The sequence below is a fragment of the Carassius auratus genome, chromosome 47, assembly GCF_003368295.1.
Source record: "Carassius auratus strain Wakin chromosome 47, ASM336829v1, whole genome shotgun sequence".
NCBI classification, from domain to species: Eukaryota; Metazoa; Chordata; class Actinopteri; order Cypriniformes; family Cyprinidae; genus Carassius; species Carassius auratus.
Window position 1 is genome coordinate 13311161 of NC_039289.1, and position 20411 is coordinate 13331571.

The 20411-nt window shown below is 36.5% G+C and overlaps 1 protein-coding gene across 3 annotated transcripts in view; it reads left to right on the top strand.

The window, feature by feature from the left end:
• Nucleotides 1-20411, top strand: part of LOC113065154 (metabotropic glutamate receptor 7) — a 168673-nt gene that overhangs the window by 81348 nt on the left and 66914 nt on the right. For all 3 annotated transcript variants that reach the window (XM_026236376.1, XM_026236375.1, XM_026236377.1), the window contains exons 4-5: nt 299-453; nt 12944-13081. In XM_026236376.1, the coding sequence (XP_026092161.1) occupies nt 299-453; nt 12944-13081 (293 nt within the window). The remainder of the gene's footprint in view (nt 1-298; nt 454-12943; nt 13082-20411) is intronic.

Consider the following 20411-nt stretch of genomic DNA (forward strand, 5'->3'; position numbering starts at 1 on the left):
TTCTAACAGTCCTCGATGACAACAAGTCAATACTCTTACTGGCCTGAAAGCTATTACTTAGATAAAACTCAAGGGTGCACTTGAGGGGGTTATATCTTGTTTGCTGGACAAGCTCAGCCACTCGAGGTATTGATTAATGACATCAACATGTCATCATTCAAACAAACCCATTGAAATACACAATAACGATTCAATCTGGATGCTCTTAGAATCGCTGGCCAACATCTCCTGCTCTGTTGAAGAGTCACAGCGGGCCTCAATGTCACAGTAATGGTTTCTGGTATGGGAATGTTTGCAGGGGGATCCTTAACGCCACCAAAAGAGCCGATCAAGTGGGCCATTTCCTATGGATCGGTTCAGACAGCTGGGGAGCCAAGAACAGCACTATTCAAGGCCTCGAGGACGCCGCCATGGGTGCTATCACCATCCTGCCAAAAAGAGCCATTGTTCAGGGTAAGATTGATTGGTTTTTGGGAACAATTTGGCTAATGACATTTTGGAAACACCGGCATTTCTCAGTGATGTGTGACATTGAATGGCTTCATGTTGGTTCAGTGATTCTGATGATGGGGGGCGCTAAGACTTATTCTTCAAGCGTCAAAATTACTTGAGAAACTGTGCTGTATATTTAGAGGTGTTTCATCAACTACAGGCTCTTTGTGTTGACTTTAATGAAGACTAACAGGGTTTTACTGCCTTTTTTTTGTTATGCGCTGCCATTTAGAAGTGTGTGGTCGGTAAAAATGTTTAATGGTTTTGAAAGAAGGCTCTTCTGCTCACCAAGCCTGTATTTATTTGATCAAAAACACAGTAAAGTAGTGTGAGATGATATTTTAACTTAATCTAACTTTTTATTATTTAAATATATTTAAAAATAGATACTTATTTCCGTGATCAAAGCTGAAAGTGTGCGTTGATTCCGTGCGCCCAGAGTTTACGAATTTGATCACACAAGCGAAGTTCTGCTGCTTGCAGTGTATTCCTGTTTAGATTAATGTCAGGTTTAATGGATGGAAGGAACATCTCTCTAAAAATAGAAAATCATCTCCCTGGTGTCTTCGAAACTGTGTCACGTTTGATAGAGATGGTGCTCGGTGCGCGACGAGACAGAACTGAGCACAACAGTATCCAAAGGCTCCCAAGCTCATTTGTTTTGTTCACTGCCGATTGTGAACCCAGCGAAAGGCCTGGACATGGACTGACCCAGCTGGCATGCTTCTCCATCGAGCCCCACCATGGGGTTGATCTGAGTGCCAGATTAATAAATGAAAGGCCCTGTGGTGTTATGTTTTGAGGCAGACATAAGCGAGTGATATAAAAGAGCCCTGTGGATGGAAGGGGCATGTATGGTGCAACAGAGAGATGGATCCTCTGTGGAGAAAAAGGCCTTGAGGTCTTCCACTCTCTGTCACAGAGAAGCGCCCTGTTGTTGTAACATTAAACGAATAATTCAGCCATAAAGGAAAACAATAATACAATAAATTAAATGAAATTAATATTGGAAATGTGTTTGATATGTATACTTTTAGCAAATAATGTAAACATAAAGAATACTATATACAGGAGTTTTTTTTTCTTTCTTTTTTTTCTGCGTTCTCTCTCTGGTGTGTGTATTTTTGCAAATTGTACAAAATGTAATGTAAAAAATAAAAGGACCTAAGTAGGTCGACTGTACAAGCGATAAGCGTTAATCCTCCTATAGCTAACACCCACTTTACTGCCATTCAACACATCACTACTGGGCGAAAGTTGCATCACCTGTTTAATATTCATGAGCCAAGCTGGTTTAAAATGTGTCGCCACTACTTTACAGTTAATTTCAGTGTCCTTTAGTTTAACCCTCATCTTTTCATGTTATGTTGAGATTGCCTGGTAGTTCAGGGGAAATTATGTGTGCAAGGAAGGGAGGGAGATCTAAATAAATCTATTTTGTAATTTATCTACAAAATATGTACTACTTTATTATCTCATCCTTTTTTATTTGTATTAATTTATGAACTGATAAAATAAAAAATAAAAAATATATTATATATTAAATGTACAATGTAAGCAAAACTATTTACGTGAAATAGCAGGTGAAAGACAAATGATGACCGAATATACATTTTAGTTAGGTATTTAAAGGGGTCATATGTTTAAAGGGGTCATATATTTCTTTAGTGTGTTATGTAGCTATTTGCGCATGTACAGTATTAGATCTGCAGAGTTACAAAGCTCAGAGTCTTCCACAAAAGGATTTCTTCTATCTAAAAGAGAAGGCTGATCCAGACCGGGCTATAAGGCCTCATTCAAGAACACCCCCACATGTCTACGTCACGATGTGGAAATATTTGCGTAATACCAACCAAATGTTCACAGTAGTGAACCACAGTAGTGTTGATGCAGCCATGTCAGGGAGATGCTGTGTGTTTCTAAGCAAAAGCACTTTATTTGTCCTTCCAAAAGCAGATGCAATGAGGAATCATCGGTTAAGATGAATTTAAAACAGAACAGCACGACCCAGAGAATTCGTGCAACGCATTTTATGGATGACAGTTCTGTGAACCTAGAGTAGCCTATACAAGTGCAAAGGCTATTTAATAAAAAAAAAAAGGTCAATTCAGACTTTGCTATGACAATCTGGGGCTTATTCTGAATCAGCTACACTTAGAATGTGTTCATAATAGTTTAAGTATTTGCTATTGACTGTTCAAATGCGACATTTTGCATCATGTAGAGTATCGCGTTGTTTGTGTGTATGTGTTCGTGAGAGAGAGACAGCTTTCTTAATCGTGTTTGTGTACTGCAAATGCATACGAGCATCATCTCAGTCTGTCACGCGAATCTGTTCCCCTATCAGGCTTGAACTCAGTTGGCCAATCAGAGCAGACTGTGCTTGCCAGAAGGAGGGGCTTTGTAGAAAAGTTTTTTTCAGATATTCGACAATTTTCACTTACCCGTGTGTTTAAAAAAGTGGTTTTCCTTGATATGTTGTCCTTGATAATTCCATATTTACATTCTCTCCACCTGCCCAGCTAATCCGTGCGATGCAACGCTGCAAATCATATCGTGTCAAACAGTGCAGTGTATTTTCCAGGTATCCAAGGGGTTATGATAGCATCTCTCAGCTTGCGCTTGCTTGCGCTGTTTGCCATTTGCTGATAAGTGCGCTGAGCGGTGCTTTGCCGGGTCGAGCAATCGCCCCTGCATTTCACAGCATTGATGGAACAATCTGAAATACACTCGTCAGGGAAAGCATCACACTCACAGCTTTATTGTGCTCTTTGAAAAAGACCTGTGAAAACAATTGAATGCAGTGTTGCCATGAGCTGCAGCTTTACAGGGAGTTTGTTTTTCCACAGGCACCTCACGAGGAACTCTCAGATCCATCCTTTTCGTTTACCTTTTCCTTTTTGAAGTCAAACAATGTTGTCTTTCTGGATCGACATGAAGCTGGAAGCAATTCAGAATTTTTTTCTTTGATCTGATGTATGCAAGTGTTGGTGTAATACACAACATGATGATCTGAAGGGTTGTGTATTTATTTATGATACACAAGTAGACTAAACATGCTGCCTTGACCAAACAATATATGTTTTAAACAGTGCCCACTTATAAAATAAATAATATGTTTGAGAATTTCTTTTAACTTTGCTATGTTGTGATGACTAACCAAACAAATAAAAAAACTAAATAAAATAAATAAATAAAATGCAACTGTTCATGGAAAGCAGTGAGTTTAAGACCAAGAAGAAGCTTCTGCCAACCAGCTGCATCAGCATTGGACTGAACGAATATACAAGCGATAAGTGTTAATCCTCCTATAGCTAACACCCACTTTACTGCCATTCAACACATCACTACTGGGCGAAAGTTGCATCACCTGTTTAATATTCATGAGCCAAGCTGGTTTAAAATGCGTCGCCACCTCTTTTCAGTGTCCCTTAGTTTAACCCTCATGTTTTCATGTTCTGTTCGGATTGCCTAGTAGTTTAGGGGAAATGATATGTGCAAGAAAGGGAGGGAAGGAAGAAGATCAAAATAAATATACTTTATCATTTTCCTAAAAAATTAATTTATTTTTAACTTTACTTTCTCTTCCCTTCTTATATGTATTTATAAATGAACTGAATATTTATAAATATATGTAGTAAATATATAAAACCAAAACTATTAATTTAAATAAAGCTAATAAATATAGAATAAAAAATGGATAAAGACATGATAGATGAAAGACGAAAAAGAGCGATCGTAGTTAATTGTTCTACTTATTCTAAAATTACTATAACTGAAATAAAAATAAATGAAAGCCAAGGAGAGTATATATATAATTAAAACTAGCAACATAAAAAATAATCATGCTGTTTGTATTTGCCAAATCTAATTTGCTGGAGTCCAGACTCGGACGGGGAGGGTAATTGCCGTCAGTGTGAATCCCAGTGCTGTGAAGGGTGAGAGACCAGCAGGCAGAGGATTTTTGCTTGAGCCTTCCTCAAATGGCAATGTTCGCATATCAAACATTTGTTCAAAAATAATTATTAAATATAATTTTATAGTGTGTCATTTATTTGGTCTATGTGGTCATATGGCATTTGTCTTAGATACGGGACAAACTGCCAATGTTGGGGAAGCTACTCTGAAACTGTAACTGTAAAAGCTACTAGCTACTCATAAATTACAGTAATTAAGCCACAGTCAAGATACCCTTCTGAAAAAGTATACTTTTTTTTTTTTTTCACAACAACGTGTATCTGTATATACAACGAGTGCAGGGCTAGTTGTTTCATATTTGGTTTAATTATATCTTTCGTATTTTATGTTTTATTATGTATATATATATATATATATATATATATATATATATATATATATATATATATATATTTTTTTTTTTTTTTTTTTTTTTTTATTATTAATTTTTTTCGCTGAACAAACCTCTATTGGGCATGCATGTCTATCACCTTTGCAAAAACATTATTTATGCCAGACCTGTACAGCACACACACACACACAAAAAAATTGTGTAACGTTTAAATTTAATGTGCTATTTATTTTTGATTTGTCTCTTGATGTAACTAAATGATGCTTATTTGAGGTTATTAGGTGAATTATTTTAAAGTTATCTAAAACATCCCCATGTAGTAGAGTTTGCTCTGAGTTTTGTTACCGTCCTGTCCTCATCACCTGCTATTTCACAGCTTAGGGTGAACACTGTCTAGTGGGTTAATGTATTTTGCCTTTTTAGGACAGTGCCGCCTACCGTCAGAGAATACATTTGTGTTTTCATTCAGCCCTTCTGCTGCTGTTTTTGTTTTGTGCAAGATAATTTCACAAATCTAAACTCAGCCCATTCTGTTTTTGCTTCAAATCTTGAAATTATGCTATTATACCACTGCTCAGGCCACAAGTATTAAGCACTACTGTCTTTTGAAAAATACCAGTTTCAATTCCGTTAAGTACCGTTACAGCCCTTTTAATAATATTTCACACCTGTGGTTTCCAGAAGCAATGTATCTTGATCCTTAAAACCTCTATTTTAATCCATTCTCATAAAAAAAGTAAACATTTTGAGGTATTTCAAACCTAATACAGAACCTGAGGGTTAAATAAATTTCCGTTCTTTACTTGAATTATTATGAACCATAGCTGTGTAGTGCAAAGGGAGCTCATTCACCAGTCAGGTAAGTCATGGTGAAATCTAGCTGGCAGCCGGTCAGCATAGATATCTCTTCAGGAATAGCCCAAGCACTCTGATGTGACGAGCACTTAGGGGATGGCCTAGAGATTCTAGAGGATGATGCAGGGATAATCATAGGAATGTCAGTCCTGCCATTTAGCTACTAGAATATAAGATGTTTTAAAGATGAGTTCTCCGTTAGAAACCAGTGGTTCTTAACCGGTTTTGAGTCAGAACCCAAAATGACCTGGTGAACCTGCACTGACAAACTTGTAGCACCTATTTAAAGTAGGCTTGTGTCGTAATTTATTTTACTATGCAAAGGTTTGTTCACAGTTTTAAAGGAATCAACATGCGGGCTGATGATACCTGGCTGTTTTGCTTTCTTCCATCAAATGAAACAATAACTGAATGGATGGATGCATTTACATTAAAATTGCATGGAGTTTGATAGGAAGCAGAACATTTGATGTCTACAGTATATGTGAAATGATTGCTTCTAGCTTAATAAGTCTGTTTATATTGTATTGAGATCTGTAAAGACATTATTGCCATGAATTAAGATTTTGTTTCCACATTTTATGTAGCCATGTGTTATTAACGTGTTCCCTTGTTATTTAAATCATGGCCATGTTTTACCTATTTGTTCTTTCATTTTGGTTAAATCATGGCTAAGTTGTACTAATTCATACCCTCGTTGTGGCCACATTGTACTAAATAGTTCCAATGTTTTAGGACAAAGTAGTACCACAGTTTTAGTAAACTTTGGCCATGTTTTGCTAATCCGCTCCCTCATTTTAGTAAATTGTGACTGTGCTTCGCTAATTTGTTTGATAATTTTAGCAAATTTGTTCCCTCATTTTAGTAAATTGAAGTCACTTTTCGCTAATTTGTTCCATAGTTTTAGTAAATAGTGGATGTTTCACTAATTTGTTCCATTGGTTTAGTAAATTGTTGACATGTTTCACTAAATCATTCCATCGTTTTAGTAAATGTGATTACGTTTCACTAATTCATTTAATAATATTAGCAAATTTGTTCCATCGTTTTAGTAAATGGTGGATGTTTCTCTTATTCATTCCATTGGTTTAGTAAATCGTGGACATATTTCACTAATTTGTTCTCTTGTTTTAGTAAATTTGTGGTCATGTTTCACTCATTTGTTTCATAATTTGAGCAAATTTGTTCCATCGGTTTAATAAATCGTGGACATGTTTCACTAATTATTTCCATCGTTTTAGTAAATGTGATCACGTTTCACTAATTCATTTAATAATTTTAGCTAATTTGTTCCATCAGTTTAGTAAATTGTGGACATTTCACTGATTTGTTTTATTGGTTTAGTAAATCATGGACTTGTTTCACTAATTTGTGTCTTCATTTTAGGAAATTTGTTCCATCGTTTTAGTAAATGGTGGATGTTTCTCTTATTCGTTCCATTGGTTTAGTAAATCGTGGACATGTTTCACTAATTTGTTCTCTTGTTTTAGTAAATTGTGGTCACGTTTCACTAATTTGTTTCATAATTTGAGCAAATTTGTTCCATCGGTTTAATAAATCGTGGACTTGTTTCACTTATTCTTTTCATCGGTTTAGTAAATCATAGTCACGTTCCACTAATTTGTCCCATCGGTTTAGTAAATTGCTTTCATGTTTAACTAATTAATTCCATAATTTTTGTAAATTATGGTCACATTGCACTAATTTGTTCCATCAGTTTAGTAAATTGACGATATGTTACATAATTTTAGCAAATTGTTCCGTCGTTTTAGTAGATCGTGGACATGTTGCACAAATTAATTCCCTCATTTTAGTAAATTGTGATCACATTTGACTAATTCTATGTAGATAAAATGTAGTTCAAATTGTAGTTAAAATGTGGCCATGATTTAAATAAAAGATAATAAGAAATTATTACAATTATTACAATATTACATTATTACATGGCTACAATTTACAAAGTGGGTTTTGTAATTTTGCTATTGAATGACTCACCACTCTAAACAATATTCCCCTCACAAAACAAACTTTTCAAACATCAAACTTTCTTCGCCTGCGGTTACTCGGACGTTAGCATATGAGCTAGCAGGAATCTGACATTATTGTCCCAGTCTGTAATTGGATCAAACTGTGCACAAAGCGGTTCCTCTCTGCCTTATTATGTGGCATTTCAGTCTCTCGGTTTAGTTTTAATTTGACCATTAGGCTCACAGCTGGTGCCCAGGCCTCTGCTGTGACCTCAGACTGGGTTTGTTTGTTTGGGTGCTTATTGTGTTATGTAGTAGATAGCTCTCTAACAATAGGGAGCCTGGAATTGTCTCTCCAGGATTTCTGATTATGACCCTAAACTCACAGTGACAAGCCTTTCATCGTCACCACCATTACAAGAGTGAGATTGAAAGTATTGGGACTGTTACCATTTATGCTCACTTTGATAGGAACACTTACCTAGAAGCAATAACATTTTTATTATATGATGGTGTGGATTTTGTGTTTCTTTAACAACATCATCATGAGATCCTTTTTTTTTTTTTTCCTGTGTTGACAAATTACAAACATTGAAGCAGGAAATGTGGGTGGGACTTATTGATTGGCCCCTCCCCTTTTCTAAATAGCTAATAGCCTTAAATTTGCGTCACAGCTATGAACTGTGATTTGCCACTTGCTGTTGCTTGTAAGAAAGAGGTGATATTGGGGAAAGCCAATTTTCATATTAATACACACACCTACACACACACACACACACACACAATAATATTAGAAAACATTGGCATATTTATATTCCTAACACATTCTGATTTGGGTTTGTTGGTATGTTTTATTTTTTATTTATTTACTTTTGTAGATAATTGCAGGCTTATTTATTTATTTATTTATGTATTTTTTTGTCTCTCTGCATTCTGAATATATTCCAAGTATGTTCTTGTAATAATGCAAAAGCCTAATACTTTTGATCAATTTAATGCATCCTTGCTGAAAAAATAAGTAAATAAATAATGTCTTATATAAATCAATCAATCAATCAATCAATCAAAATAAAATGCATACATTAAATGGTAGTATATGTACAGTTTATTTTATTTTATATTTTCATTTATTCACTTATTCATTAGTTTATTTATTTTAAGCACAGGCTGCAAAAAAAAAAAAAAAAAAAAAAAATTATATATATATATATATATATATATATATATATATATATATATATATATATATATATATATATAATAATAAATAAATAAGCCTACAATTATCTTCAAAAGTAAATAAATAACGTAATACCAACAAACCCTAATCAGAATGTGTTAGGAATATAAATATACCGATGCTTTCTAAGACCTGTTTCTGAATATAACAACTGAACAATGAAAGTGTTTCAGCATTCCGTCTACAGTTGGTCAAATCAGTGCTGAGTAGAACATTTTAGCCTTGAGAAAAGTCTATTTTTTTATTTTTTATTGTTTTCGTAGTTACTACATGAATCTATTTTTTCTTTATCTTTAGTCTGACACTATTCAAATGATTTCCAATGCAAGCAGTTCTTAGAGAAACAGAAGCCGATTTCCTTATTTTATCGTGTTCGTCTGACAAAAACCGCCACTGAAATTATGCAAGCTTGATGCTCATCTAAATTATTTTCTGTTTTCTCACCGCCTCCCCCAGTGACTTGTTTTAGCAGAATCGATCTGAAGTTGTCAGCCCCCATCTGTCTCAAGCTCACTTCAGAGACGGAGACAAATTGCGAGTACATTAACCGGCTGCGCTCCGCATCAACGTTATATCAGCAGCTCGGAGACACTCGAAGCGGAGTGACAGCTTGGAGTGTGATCCTCGTTGATTTGGAGATCAGTTCGGTTTGCCTTTTTCTCCCAACAGGCTCTGAGCAACGTTTAACCTCGGACCGTCCATAAAATCACAGCGAGGCGGCTAAGATCTAGCGTGGCATTCGAGATTCAGGCACTTTATTTCAAGCATCGTCAGCACTAGCGATTGTCACCTGAGGTTTCCCGCATGGCATGATGCCACAAGTTAGGATTCCTGTCTGGAACGTCTCTTTTTGAGGTGTCGGGATGTCTAAAAACGGTAGTGTTTTATAAAGTGGTCCAGCAGTGGTGTGGGAACCTTCTCATTCGCTTGCGTGGTTCCCATGTTGATGGATTGGCCGTGGGTTGTGGAGTCAGAAGGAAACGGCGTAGGCCTGCCTGAATTAATCTTCCATGGAGATGCCTGTTGGAAAGCTGTAAAGACATATGCGGCTGCCTACATGCGCTTTAAAGGAGTGCATGCTGGTCTTCAGTCTTTTCAGTTTAAATTTGTGCACCAGGGAGGAATATATATGTGGGTATCCTACTTAGATGTGCTTGTTTGTGTCACGATTGATCTAAAGTCTCTCTTTTCTCATAAACATTAATTTATGCAATAACAATAATAGTTATGAATTTTAGTAAACAATATTTACTGTAGTATTTAACGGCTATATTTACATTTACAAATTTGATTTGTATTGTATTTGATTTTATCCCCCCCAAATAGTTAAAACAATATTGCCTTTATTAATAGTATGTAGTAAAAAGATGTCAATAGACAATTTAAAAAATATATGAATTCACATTCTGTTAGGTGCAAGTAATCATGGTTAATTACACAAACGTGTGATTAATTAGTCATTTGTCAATTATATGCTTTACACATATTCTATGTTTTTATTATTATTGTCTGTATATTGTTGTACACAGGAATTGTAACACTTTTTCAGTATTCTTTGATGAATCAGGATTCTTTAATGTTATTTATTTTATTATTGTAACCAAACATGTTTGTATATATATATTAGTGGTGGGCCATTATCGGCGTTAACGTGCTGCATTAACGCGAGACTCTTATCGGGCGATAAAAAAAATATCGACGTTAATCTATTCTCAAAGTTGGGTTGGTATCTGGGTCTATACTAAGCAAGCGGATGACTTTCACCTTGATATTTTATATAACCGACTGGCTGAGGCCAGCCTAAAAAGATGCTCAGGACACCTGACGGACCATTGCTGCACATCGTCACGAAAGCTTATCTTTTTCACGTTTTTACGCCTTACCGCTTGCCGATTTAGTCATTAAAGCATTAAAGAAATATATATATATATATTCGTTCTGTCCATTCTAATACATTAGGAAGATTTCTTCCCATAATGTCTCTCCATAATTTTTTCATGTCTAGCGTTTTATTTAACAGCTTCATGTCTAATCTAATCCCTCCTATGGCTTTTGACTAATGCAAAGTGCGGTCAAAAATCTTATTTTAGATATGTTGTTAATATTTATAAAAAAGTTACATTATTGGATCGCAAGGATGAACCATGGGGGAGGTTCACGAGCTGCCTGATAATTTCCCAGCAACAGTGCAGCTGTCGAACGCTTTAAACAAAAGGTGAAGCTCTGAGCTTTGTCCTCCAGACACTGAGAAGATGACACAGACAGGCCTTTGGGAGTTTCTTGTGTACAAGGCTTGTGTACAAATAAGCTGCAATTAGCAGAATTTATGAGGCAGCACGCAAAGCTGCTGAGGATCGGTTTCTGAGTCGAGTATGCCCGTGGAGGGATGGTCGAGGTCATCTGACAAATAAACTGAAAACATGCATCAATCAGCCTAAGGAATAATTTAGCTGCTAAGGCCATAGAACATAAACTGCAGAATTTTTGAGCATGCATCAGTATGTTGTAGTGATTATAAAAATTGGGGTTTATTCATAAAATATGAGCAGAACAAATTTTATTGTAACTTATTCATAAAATAATTTATGATGCAAAGTTTTATGTAAGAATGGGTTTATGAACTACATGCGGAGAGATTCGATCTGCTTGGGTTTTATTGGGAATTATGTATTAAAACATTTTGTGTGAAAAATGAGACTGTTATTGTACGAATGATTTTGTGAATGGTTTACATAGACATGTTTCTGCTTGTGTTTATATGAATGGGATATGTGTGTTGTCAGAGCCAGTGGCTTTATTAGGACGGTACATACACTGACGTGTTGAGCTATGGGGCTCATGTGGGTAACACCGGTTCAAATCTGGCCTGCAACATTCCATTGAATCTGACACAGTTCATGGCTACATTCCTTTTCTCTCTCTCTCTTCCACGAGCACAGTTCATTTCAGTGTAATTAATTTGTACCGTGAAATGTTTTAAATAAAAATCTTTAGCTTTAAGAATTAATATTGCATTCAGCCGAGCTGCAAATCTTTCATAAAACCAGTTGTTTGTTTTATTAACATTAGATTTACACATGCTGCATGAAAAAAAGGCTCATTGTGTGTACTGAGATCCACAGCCTAGAAGTCGGTGAACTTACTGTACTTGGCATAAGTCCGTTACTCGTTTTAAATGCACTGGGTATTCGGGGCAAATCTTGACCCATCCGATCACAGAGGAAGTGACAGACTTCACCACCAGACTCCAGCCCCTAAGATGTCAAGGCAGGGCATGCAGCTTGGGAGCCGCGGATAGGCCAAATACTTGCTCCGACTCGAGAGTATGCAATGCCCAGGAGTGCATTCAAAACTTCAGCTTGCATTTGTTGACTGGCTTAGGGCAGCTCTGCTGTAGCAGCTTAATGATAACACCTTATCTCTTTCTTAACACTTATTTTCTAGTGGGCAAAACAGACCCGGATTCACTTCCTTTGCAGACTGGAAGCAAACAAAGTTTAAATGAGTTGTAACTATGTTAGGTTAGCCGATGCCTGTGGCAAAATTAAATGTTCTGTTGACCTTTGTCTTTGTAGCTACACTGTGGATGAAAGCTAAATAGGTTTGTGTCCAGAAGCACAAACCTATTTAGATGAGGCATGTTATTAACCTTGATGGCAGACAACAAGGACAGACACAAAAGACTAGTGTACTTGTGTACTAGTTAGGTGTGTTCAGGTCTAGTCAAAATAATGTTATTTCAGGTAATATTACCAATATCCAGCCCGATCTCACAGCAATTCGTACATTTTTCACAAGGTGGCTTATTCGACCACACTCATACAAATTCATACGATTGTTTCAAAATTTTACGTATTTTACGAGTTCACAATTCATATGAATTTGTATGAATTACCTACACCTAACCCCGCCCCTAAACCTAACCAACACTGGGTTTTAGAGAAATCCTATAAAATCGTACGAGTGAGGTCGTACAAATTCATACGAATAAGTCACCTCGTAAAATACGTACGAATTGGGCGTGAGATAGCGTTAAATTATCTGATGCTATCCCTAATGGTTTTACATTGTCATTTTCAGGTTTTGATACCTACTTTATGTCACGCACACTGGAGAACAACAGGAGGAACGTCTGGTTTGCTGAGTTCTGGGAGGAGAACTTCAACTGCAAGCTCATGAGTTCCTCCAAGAAAGAAGACACTAGCAGGAAATGCACAGGTAAATTCTAACAGCTTGTTTTTGCCTAAAACTCATCATGCTATGACAAATAGGTTTTCTTTCAGCGAGTTGATGATGCTTGCCATCTTGGCTGAACACTTAACTGAAAAATTCTTTGTAAACCGGTAACTGTACAGTCTTTTCATTGATGGTAATTGGTTTAAGTTGATATTTAGCAACAACAGGTGATCAGGTGTTTTTGTTAACTGGTTTAATAATTCAGAGGTCCCCAACCACCAGAACGCAACCCAAGCCGTGGAAGAATTGCTAACGGGTCGCAAGAACGTTGACACTGTAATTTATTGCGTGTTAATGATTGTTCTTATTATTCAGTATTTTCGTTGTATGTGATTGATAAGGAGTAACAATTTGACGATTTCATGTTAAATAAGTAAATGAAAGATTGATCTGATCCGTCACATAGTAGGGGTTAAACGGATCACAGTTGATCCGTGATGCATACGGACGAGATCCTATACTGTTCGGCACGCGCGTAAATCGCAGATTCATTTGGCAATTTACACGTTCAAGCAATTTTAAACCACAATAATAAGAAACGAAACCGAGCTCAATTCGATACTCACGTGCTGTTCTCGCACACATTGCATACACAATCATATAGAGAGTTTTTTCAGACAGTACGGAAATACTGAGTTGTGTACATGAACACATAAAAATATCTTAATGTTTTAAAAATTTCACTGCATGGTTATTGTGTCCAGACCAGTCTTTTTACTGGTCTGTGGGGTAATAAAGTTTGGAGATCCCTGGCCTAATTGACCAGCTTAGATCTGCTAATAACCTACTTACACCAGCTAGTTACCAGATAATGTGTAAAAATAAAAGCTACCTAGCTGGATTTCCTAGCAAGGAATTATAAACAATGATCGGTGCAGTGATTAAAGAAATTTATGAAAGTTACCACTGTTTCCCTAGGTTTTTTTTTTTAAGAAGAAGAAGTAGAATCCTGTCAGGCTCATTGACTCCAGCTTATTAGCTCTGCGTTTCTCCTCTGTAACAGAGCTCTCAGTTATATAAGCTTCCCTCAGCTCATCATGGCTAGTTCAGGCTGACAGCTTCCCAATTCCCATTCAGCTACAAGACAGAGTACATGCGCATCAAGATTGTCAACCAAAATTTGAGAATATTCCTTACATGACAGCTGAAGTATGCATGCAAGGGTTTTTTCCTTTCTTACTAAAAGAATAAATAAAAGGAATGTAAGTGTATCACTGAATGCATTAATCCAGGATTGAGTAGAAGATTACATTTTAAGCAATGATGTGCATAATTACTAAACTACTATTTCTAAGTTGCAAAATCATTTTGAAATTGTGTATGCATGTATTTTGTCTTGTAGCCTGTGGTGAAGTCAATATCAGCACAAGGGGTAAATACTCCCCTTCTAGAGTAATTATTGTAGGAATCAATACTATTGACTACGTGCTAACAAAATAAAAAGAATGACAACGAAATTGTTAGCCAGAATTGTTCTGTATTGTATAATATGTCCTTTCACATTTTTCTGATTAATATGACACTTGGCAAGAGATGTTTATTGATATTTGAAGCGGTGAAAACTCGCTCGACTAACGATGACTAACGATGAGCACAACTGTCACATAGGAAAATAGAGACAGTGTACAACAAATGGTTTTGCTTCAGGACAGATTTTACAGTGAAGACCCAATGCTGTACCAAACCTCTTTATTGAGCAAAATTGAATTGCAGTGGCTTGATGCTCTCAGCAGCTAATAATTCACTAATTCACAGCACAAAACACCAAGGTGCAAAGTGGTCTAGCAGCTCTAACAAGCCTAACCAAAATGGTCTACCAGGTCGTAATGAGGTCCACTAGATGGTACTTGAGTTGTTTAGCTATTTAGACCACATTGTAGTCACAGACATCAGATAGAAACTATTTGACTGTCGCCTACACCTTATGTCATGTTGGTAGAAACATAGCACTGGCCTCAGACGGACAGCCGACTCGCCCACAGATCGCCCACAGTCTGTTCGTAAACCGTCTGATGAACATTGCACAAAGATGGCAAGTTCTGACTAAGAAACACTATCTTTACTGGTCACTGTTTTGCAGTTTGTTTATTCCTCCAACCAGTGCCACCAGTTGTGGTTTTCCTTTTGCACTGTTGCTGTGGGTTGTTATTTTAGCCTGCAAGTCAAAGCAATTTCACAATTTTGATGGAGGGAAAAACCACAAAAAATCGATTGGGCTTCTTGGGCTGGTTTTGTTTTGCAGCCCTGGCAACCCTGTATACCAACTTTTTCCTATATTCATGACAAATCCTAATTGGTCACTTTTTATGGCGTGGCAAGTTTTTGGCCAGAGTAAACTGAAAAAATGAAAATTGTATGTGTTTAATCAAAAGTCTAAACAACTTTTACACGCTTGAGACCAAAAAATAAATTAGCATTTATTTTATTTTTTTTATTTTTTTTATTACAATTTCTTGCTTACTATATTGTCATTCAAACAGCAGCATAATACAGTCATATTTTTGAGCGCTAATATGGTTGTGCAATCATTCTTAAGTGCAACTAGGAACCAAATGCATATTTTTTCTTGTTTTCCTGTGACTTAAACTTTTTTTAATAGAAAAGTGACAAATTGTAAGTTAATTAAGCTTTGTCCACACCAAGGATAATAACTATAATGATAATGATAAAACTTAGTTTTTAAAATAGTTTTAAATGTTAAAAGAATAGCAGAGTTCATACCACAACAATAACGATAATGACACAGAGGAACAATATCGTTGGAATCTCTTTTTAGAAGGTTTTTTTTTTTTTTTGTTCCAGCTGAGGAATGAGATAAACAACATGTCCTCCAACCAATACGCCCACATAGATCATTTGTCATTATCCCTAAAATACGACCCATCGTAGTGTATATTACAATTGCGTTCTTATAAAAAACAAGAAACTTTCATTTTAATGCTTTGTACTCTTTTATCTGTGTCAGCACAAGTTGGTGTGAGATCAGGTTGGAACATGTAAGGTTGTAAATATAGGTCGTAATAAGGCAATTGCACAAACAACCTATAGTTTTATTTTGGTTTATTTTTTTTTTGTATGAGGACAGTCTGGATAAAAATATTGACAGCCAATCAGAATTCATCCTGCTTTAAGGAGCTCTACAATTTCAAGTAGCAAACGACAAAACTGCAGTGCATGCTTATAAAACAGAACGTTGTCACTTGTAGTGTGGACACTAATATAGTTATAATGTATCTTTATAGTTATTATTCTTTGTATGAACGGGTCTTTTGACTTGTTTTTATGCAATAATTTTTATTTTATTTTTAATTTACAAAGTGGTGTCTTGCACTAATATTTTTTATATACACTGACACCTAGTGGTGTGGATGAAGCATTAATAAATGTGGTTGCAGTCGGTCATCCACTATAGGAATAGTTGTCTTTTACATTATTTAGTGTGATATGTGTTGCTTTTTTTTCCATTTTTGGTTCTGATAACTCACCAAAATAGAGATAGAAGCTGTAGTCATCCAAAAATTTTATACCCAGACGGTGTTTTCCACAGACACTGTTTATGGTCTCGGTGAGACGTAGCCATTGAGAAATCTTGTTTATTGAGTGTCCTGTCTGCACCGGGAGTCTCTGGACAACGAGGTGAGATATTCAAGAACTGGAGGTGGCGGCAGTTTATGTCAGCAACATCTGGCAACGACAGTCTACTTCGCCCGGAGACGCCATCCGTGTGAGGCCCAATTTACAGACATCAAGGGCCCGAGTATGTGATGAGAGAGAAAGCACATGTTGTCGTCTCTGGAAAAACAGTGTGCGCTGGGGGGCAAAAGAGAGTCAGTTCTGATGGATGACATGGGAGAAGCGAGAGAAGAATTGGCTGTAGTCCAGGATCATGATTGTACAGGAGAAGATGCAGTTAAAGAGGGCTGGATTGGAAAGTCACTGTGAATTTGTAATAAATTTTTGGGTTTCGCTAATGTGCTCCTGCACACCGGTCATTATGTGTGTGGCATGATCACCACTACCACCATTAAAAAAGACGAAATGAGATTGTTAGCAGAAATATAAATAATACTAACTGTCAGTTGTTGGTGTCTGGTGCCAAAATGCAACAAGACACCAAATGTGCAGTTAAATCTTGTTTTCCTAATAACAACAAAATGTCTTTAAAAATATATATTTTTACTTAAAAATAATTACGTTTAGATTAAGGGCCAACAATGTAATCATACATTAATTACATATGTAATTACATATATATATATTTATTTTATCTTTATTTTTAATAGTACAATGTAAAAGCATGTATGTACACAATAAGTACATTGCACCAAATTATTAATGTACAGTGTAATAATTAATTATTAATGCTTTTTACCGCCGCTGTGCATTTGCAGCTTTTTTTCATCAAACAAATGCATTAAAGCACATTTTTTGTAAAAAGCCGTCAGCTTTGCCTCACCGATGTGTAACATTTGACGCCTGCAGTCAGGGAAAATGATAAAACAACAACAAAAAACCCTGTAGTTATAATATTTAATATTTACACATGAAAATTTAGGAGGCCTGCTTATGAAGTCATGTGCGTTTCTTAGAACAAAATCAAGCAAGATATGTGTCAAGCTTATTACCTATATTTTCTCTAAGCTACAAAGTATTACACCATATTTGAATTTTGAAACACTTAACAGGTGTGCAGTATTATTTATATAATATGTTTTTTTATTATCCTAAAGAAATGGTGATTTCTTTTTAAATCCACTATTACCCACTATTTTAGTGAGCTAGGCTACATACATGAAACTATATGCAAAATGTCAACATCCCAATATATTAGGCCTATATTAGTCATAAGTAAATTTTTAATTTATACTTGAAAAAATTCCTTTAATAAAACAGCATCCATTTTTGACACACACATACTTTGTTATCCGTTACCTGTGCCTTTATTTTGACAGATAACTACTTGAAGAAAAAATATATATATATATATATCTGTACACCGATTAAGAAATTGTTGCATGTTTTATAAATGATTTCCTTTATTTAAGTAAAACATGAGGCACTGTATAATTTCGCTCCCATTAATTAGGCCTTACTAAAACAAGAAATTAATAAATTAAACCTGGCCACGATTTAGCTAAATCACTGAAAATGTTAGATCATTTTAAAATGTCAAATCGCTTTCAATTTCCAAGTTATAACTGCATCTGTCTTGGTTGTAGACTTGTAGACTTGCAGACAGATAGGGCAGAAAATGCCTCCTGGTTTATTTAAATGTACAATATTAAAAGTAAGTTTCAAGCCTTTCATTATTTGTGCGAAAAAAAAGCCCAATGCACCTCTCCTTAGTAGACCAGTCTCTTCCCCGTGCATGCACGCTGGTGTCCTCGTGGGTCCAAGAAGGGTTCGTTGAGGGATTCCCACACCACCAGAAACATGAGCTGGTGGACTTTATCCTTCGAAATACCTCCTTCTCTGCAGGGGCACAAGGTAGCCTCTCCGGCTGCCCCTATCTGGTCAAGTCTGTCAGGGGGGCTGCTAGGAAGGAGAAGTTAGGGATAAAATCCGGCAGATCACGTCTCTGGTGGAGTGGGACTCCCTAAACGCACCCTTCCTGGACCCACAAGGACACCAGTGTGCATGCACGGGGAAGAGACCGGTCTCCCGAGGAGAGGCACATTGGTGTCCTCGAGGGCCCAGGAAGGGTGCGTTGAGGGAGTCAATATGCACTGATCATGATAGCAGTTTTGTTTTATATCCATGTTCTTTGTACAAGTGTGTTGTATATCAGTAACAAACAAGTACGCCTTGTGTAGGATTTTCTGCTCTGAGGAAACCAGGACACCCTGATTCGTTCCTTTCCATTTTTTGACCTCTCTCAGCGGGCGCCAATCAGCCCACAGACATCTATTCATCATAATTACATGCTGTGTTTATCTATTTAGCACATGCTCCAGGATCGCTTCCATTTTCTGCGACGGGTTTTGCAGAATTATAGCTTAATAATAATGAGAGTGACAGCCATTGCCTAGCATAACGGAAGCATGAAACGCTCATACATCCATCTCTCCATCCTTCTATATGAGGTTTTATTGGTCTGACTTGATAAGATCAAACAGCTCTCAACTGAACTAGAATGATCAGTATACTTAACCTTTATATGTTTGCGTGTTTATTATATAGACAAGTAACCACTGGGATTCTGGAGGTTCCGCAATGATTTTCTGTTTTAGTTTATTGTAATCCACCAGCAGTCCCAATGTCTTTTTTAGGGAGGGACGTGGCACCTTTTAAACGTTGTATTCCCTACTTAAAGCAGAATCAAGCTACTCTAATTAACCCTGAAATGCCTGAAAGGTATTTTGTAGATCAAACAGAATCTTTTTGCGAGGAGTGGTGGATGGCGAGGCACTCTGTTTGTGCCTATGAATGGATGTATCGGTTTGTTTTAGAATAAAGGATTGTGGGTAGAGCTGCCTCAGGCTGGCGCCACAGTAGGTCCACATCTCTCAATTATCTCTCACATCGAGAACTAAAAATGGTCGTTTTCTTTTTGCAGTGTGCAGATGCAGACTCAGGGGGCAAACACACAGGATGCATCTTTGAATTCCAAAACAGCTAGAATGCAACAGAATCCCAGCTAGTTGTTACATTTTCAGAACTCTGGATAATGTTCTGAACAAATGTTGTACCAGTAACTTTAATGGAATTTTCATTCAGAGTTATCTGGTCTTTAATAACGCTATAAAAACCTTTTTTTTTTTTTTTTTTTTTCATTGCGCATTCCTCTGTTCCTGTTTTTGTTTTCTCAAATGTGACTACTTGTTTTGAATCATTCAGAGGACATAATGTTACATCACTTGCTCACTAATGGGGCTTTTCACTTCACAAGATTAATATTGCCTAAAATATCCAGGTTTTGGCTATTTGCACTGTGCAGGTTGATCGTTGTGTAACATTTATGAGAGCTATAAAGAGCAGAGCAGACGGCTCCTTATGCTTTCGAATCACTTTCACGTCTTTGTTCTCTCGTTTGACTTGAAGCATTGTGTCGCATTTTGTTTTTTGGGGGCTTATTTGTGCACAGCGACGCTTCAAGTCAATCAAACGAACAAACACGTGCGCATATTTGCATCGCTTTGATCAATCACTCTAGATCTCACCTTCTCACACGCAGCCCCACGATTGGTCGATTATGTACAATACCTGCATGTTATTGGTCAAACTGCTCTGGATGTTTTAGGCATTATTAAAATCCTGGCTGGGACATATCCCGTATGAACGGTGCATATGGTCACCCTATAACTGATGGAAT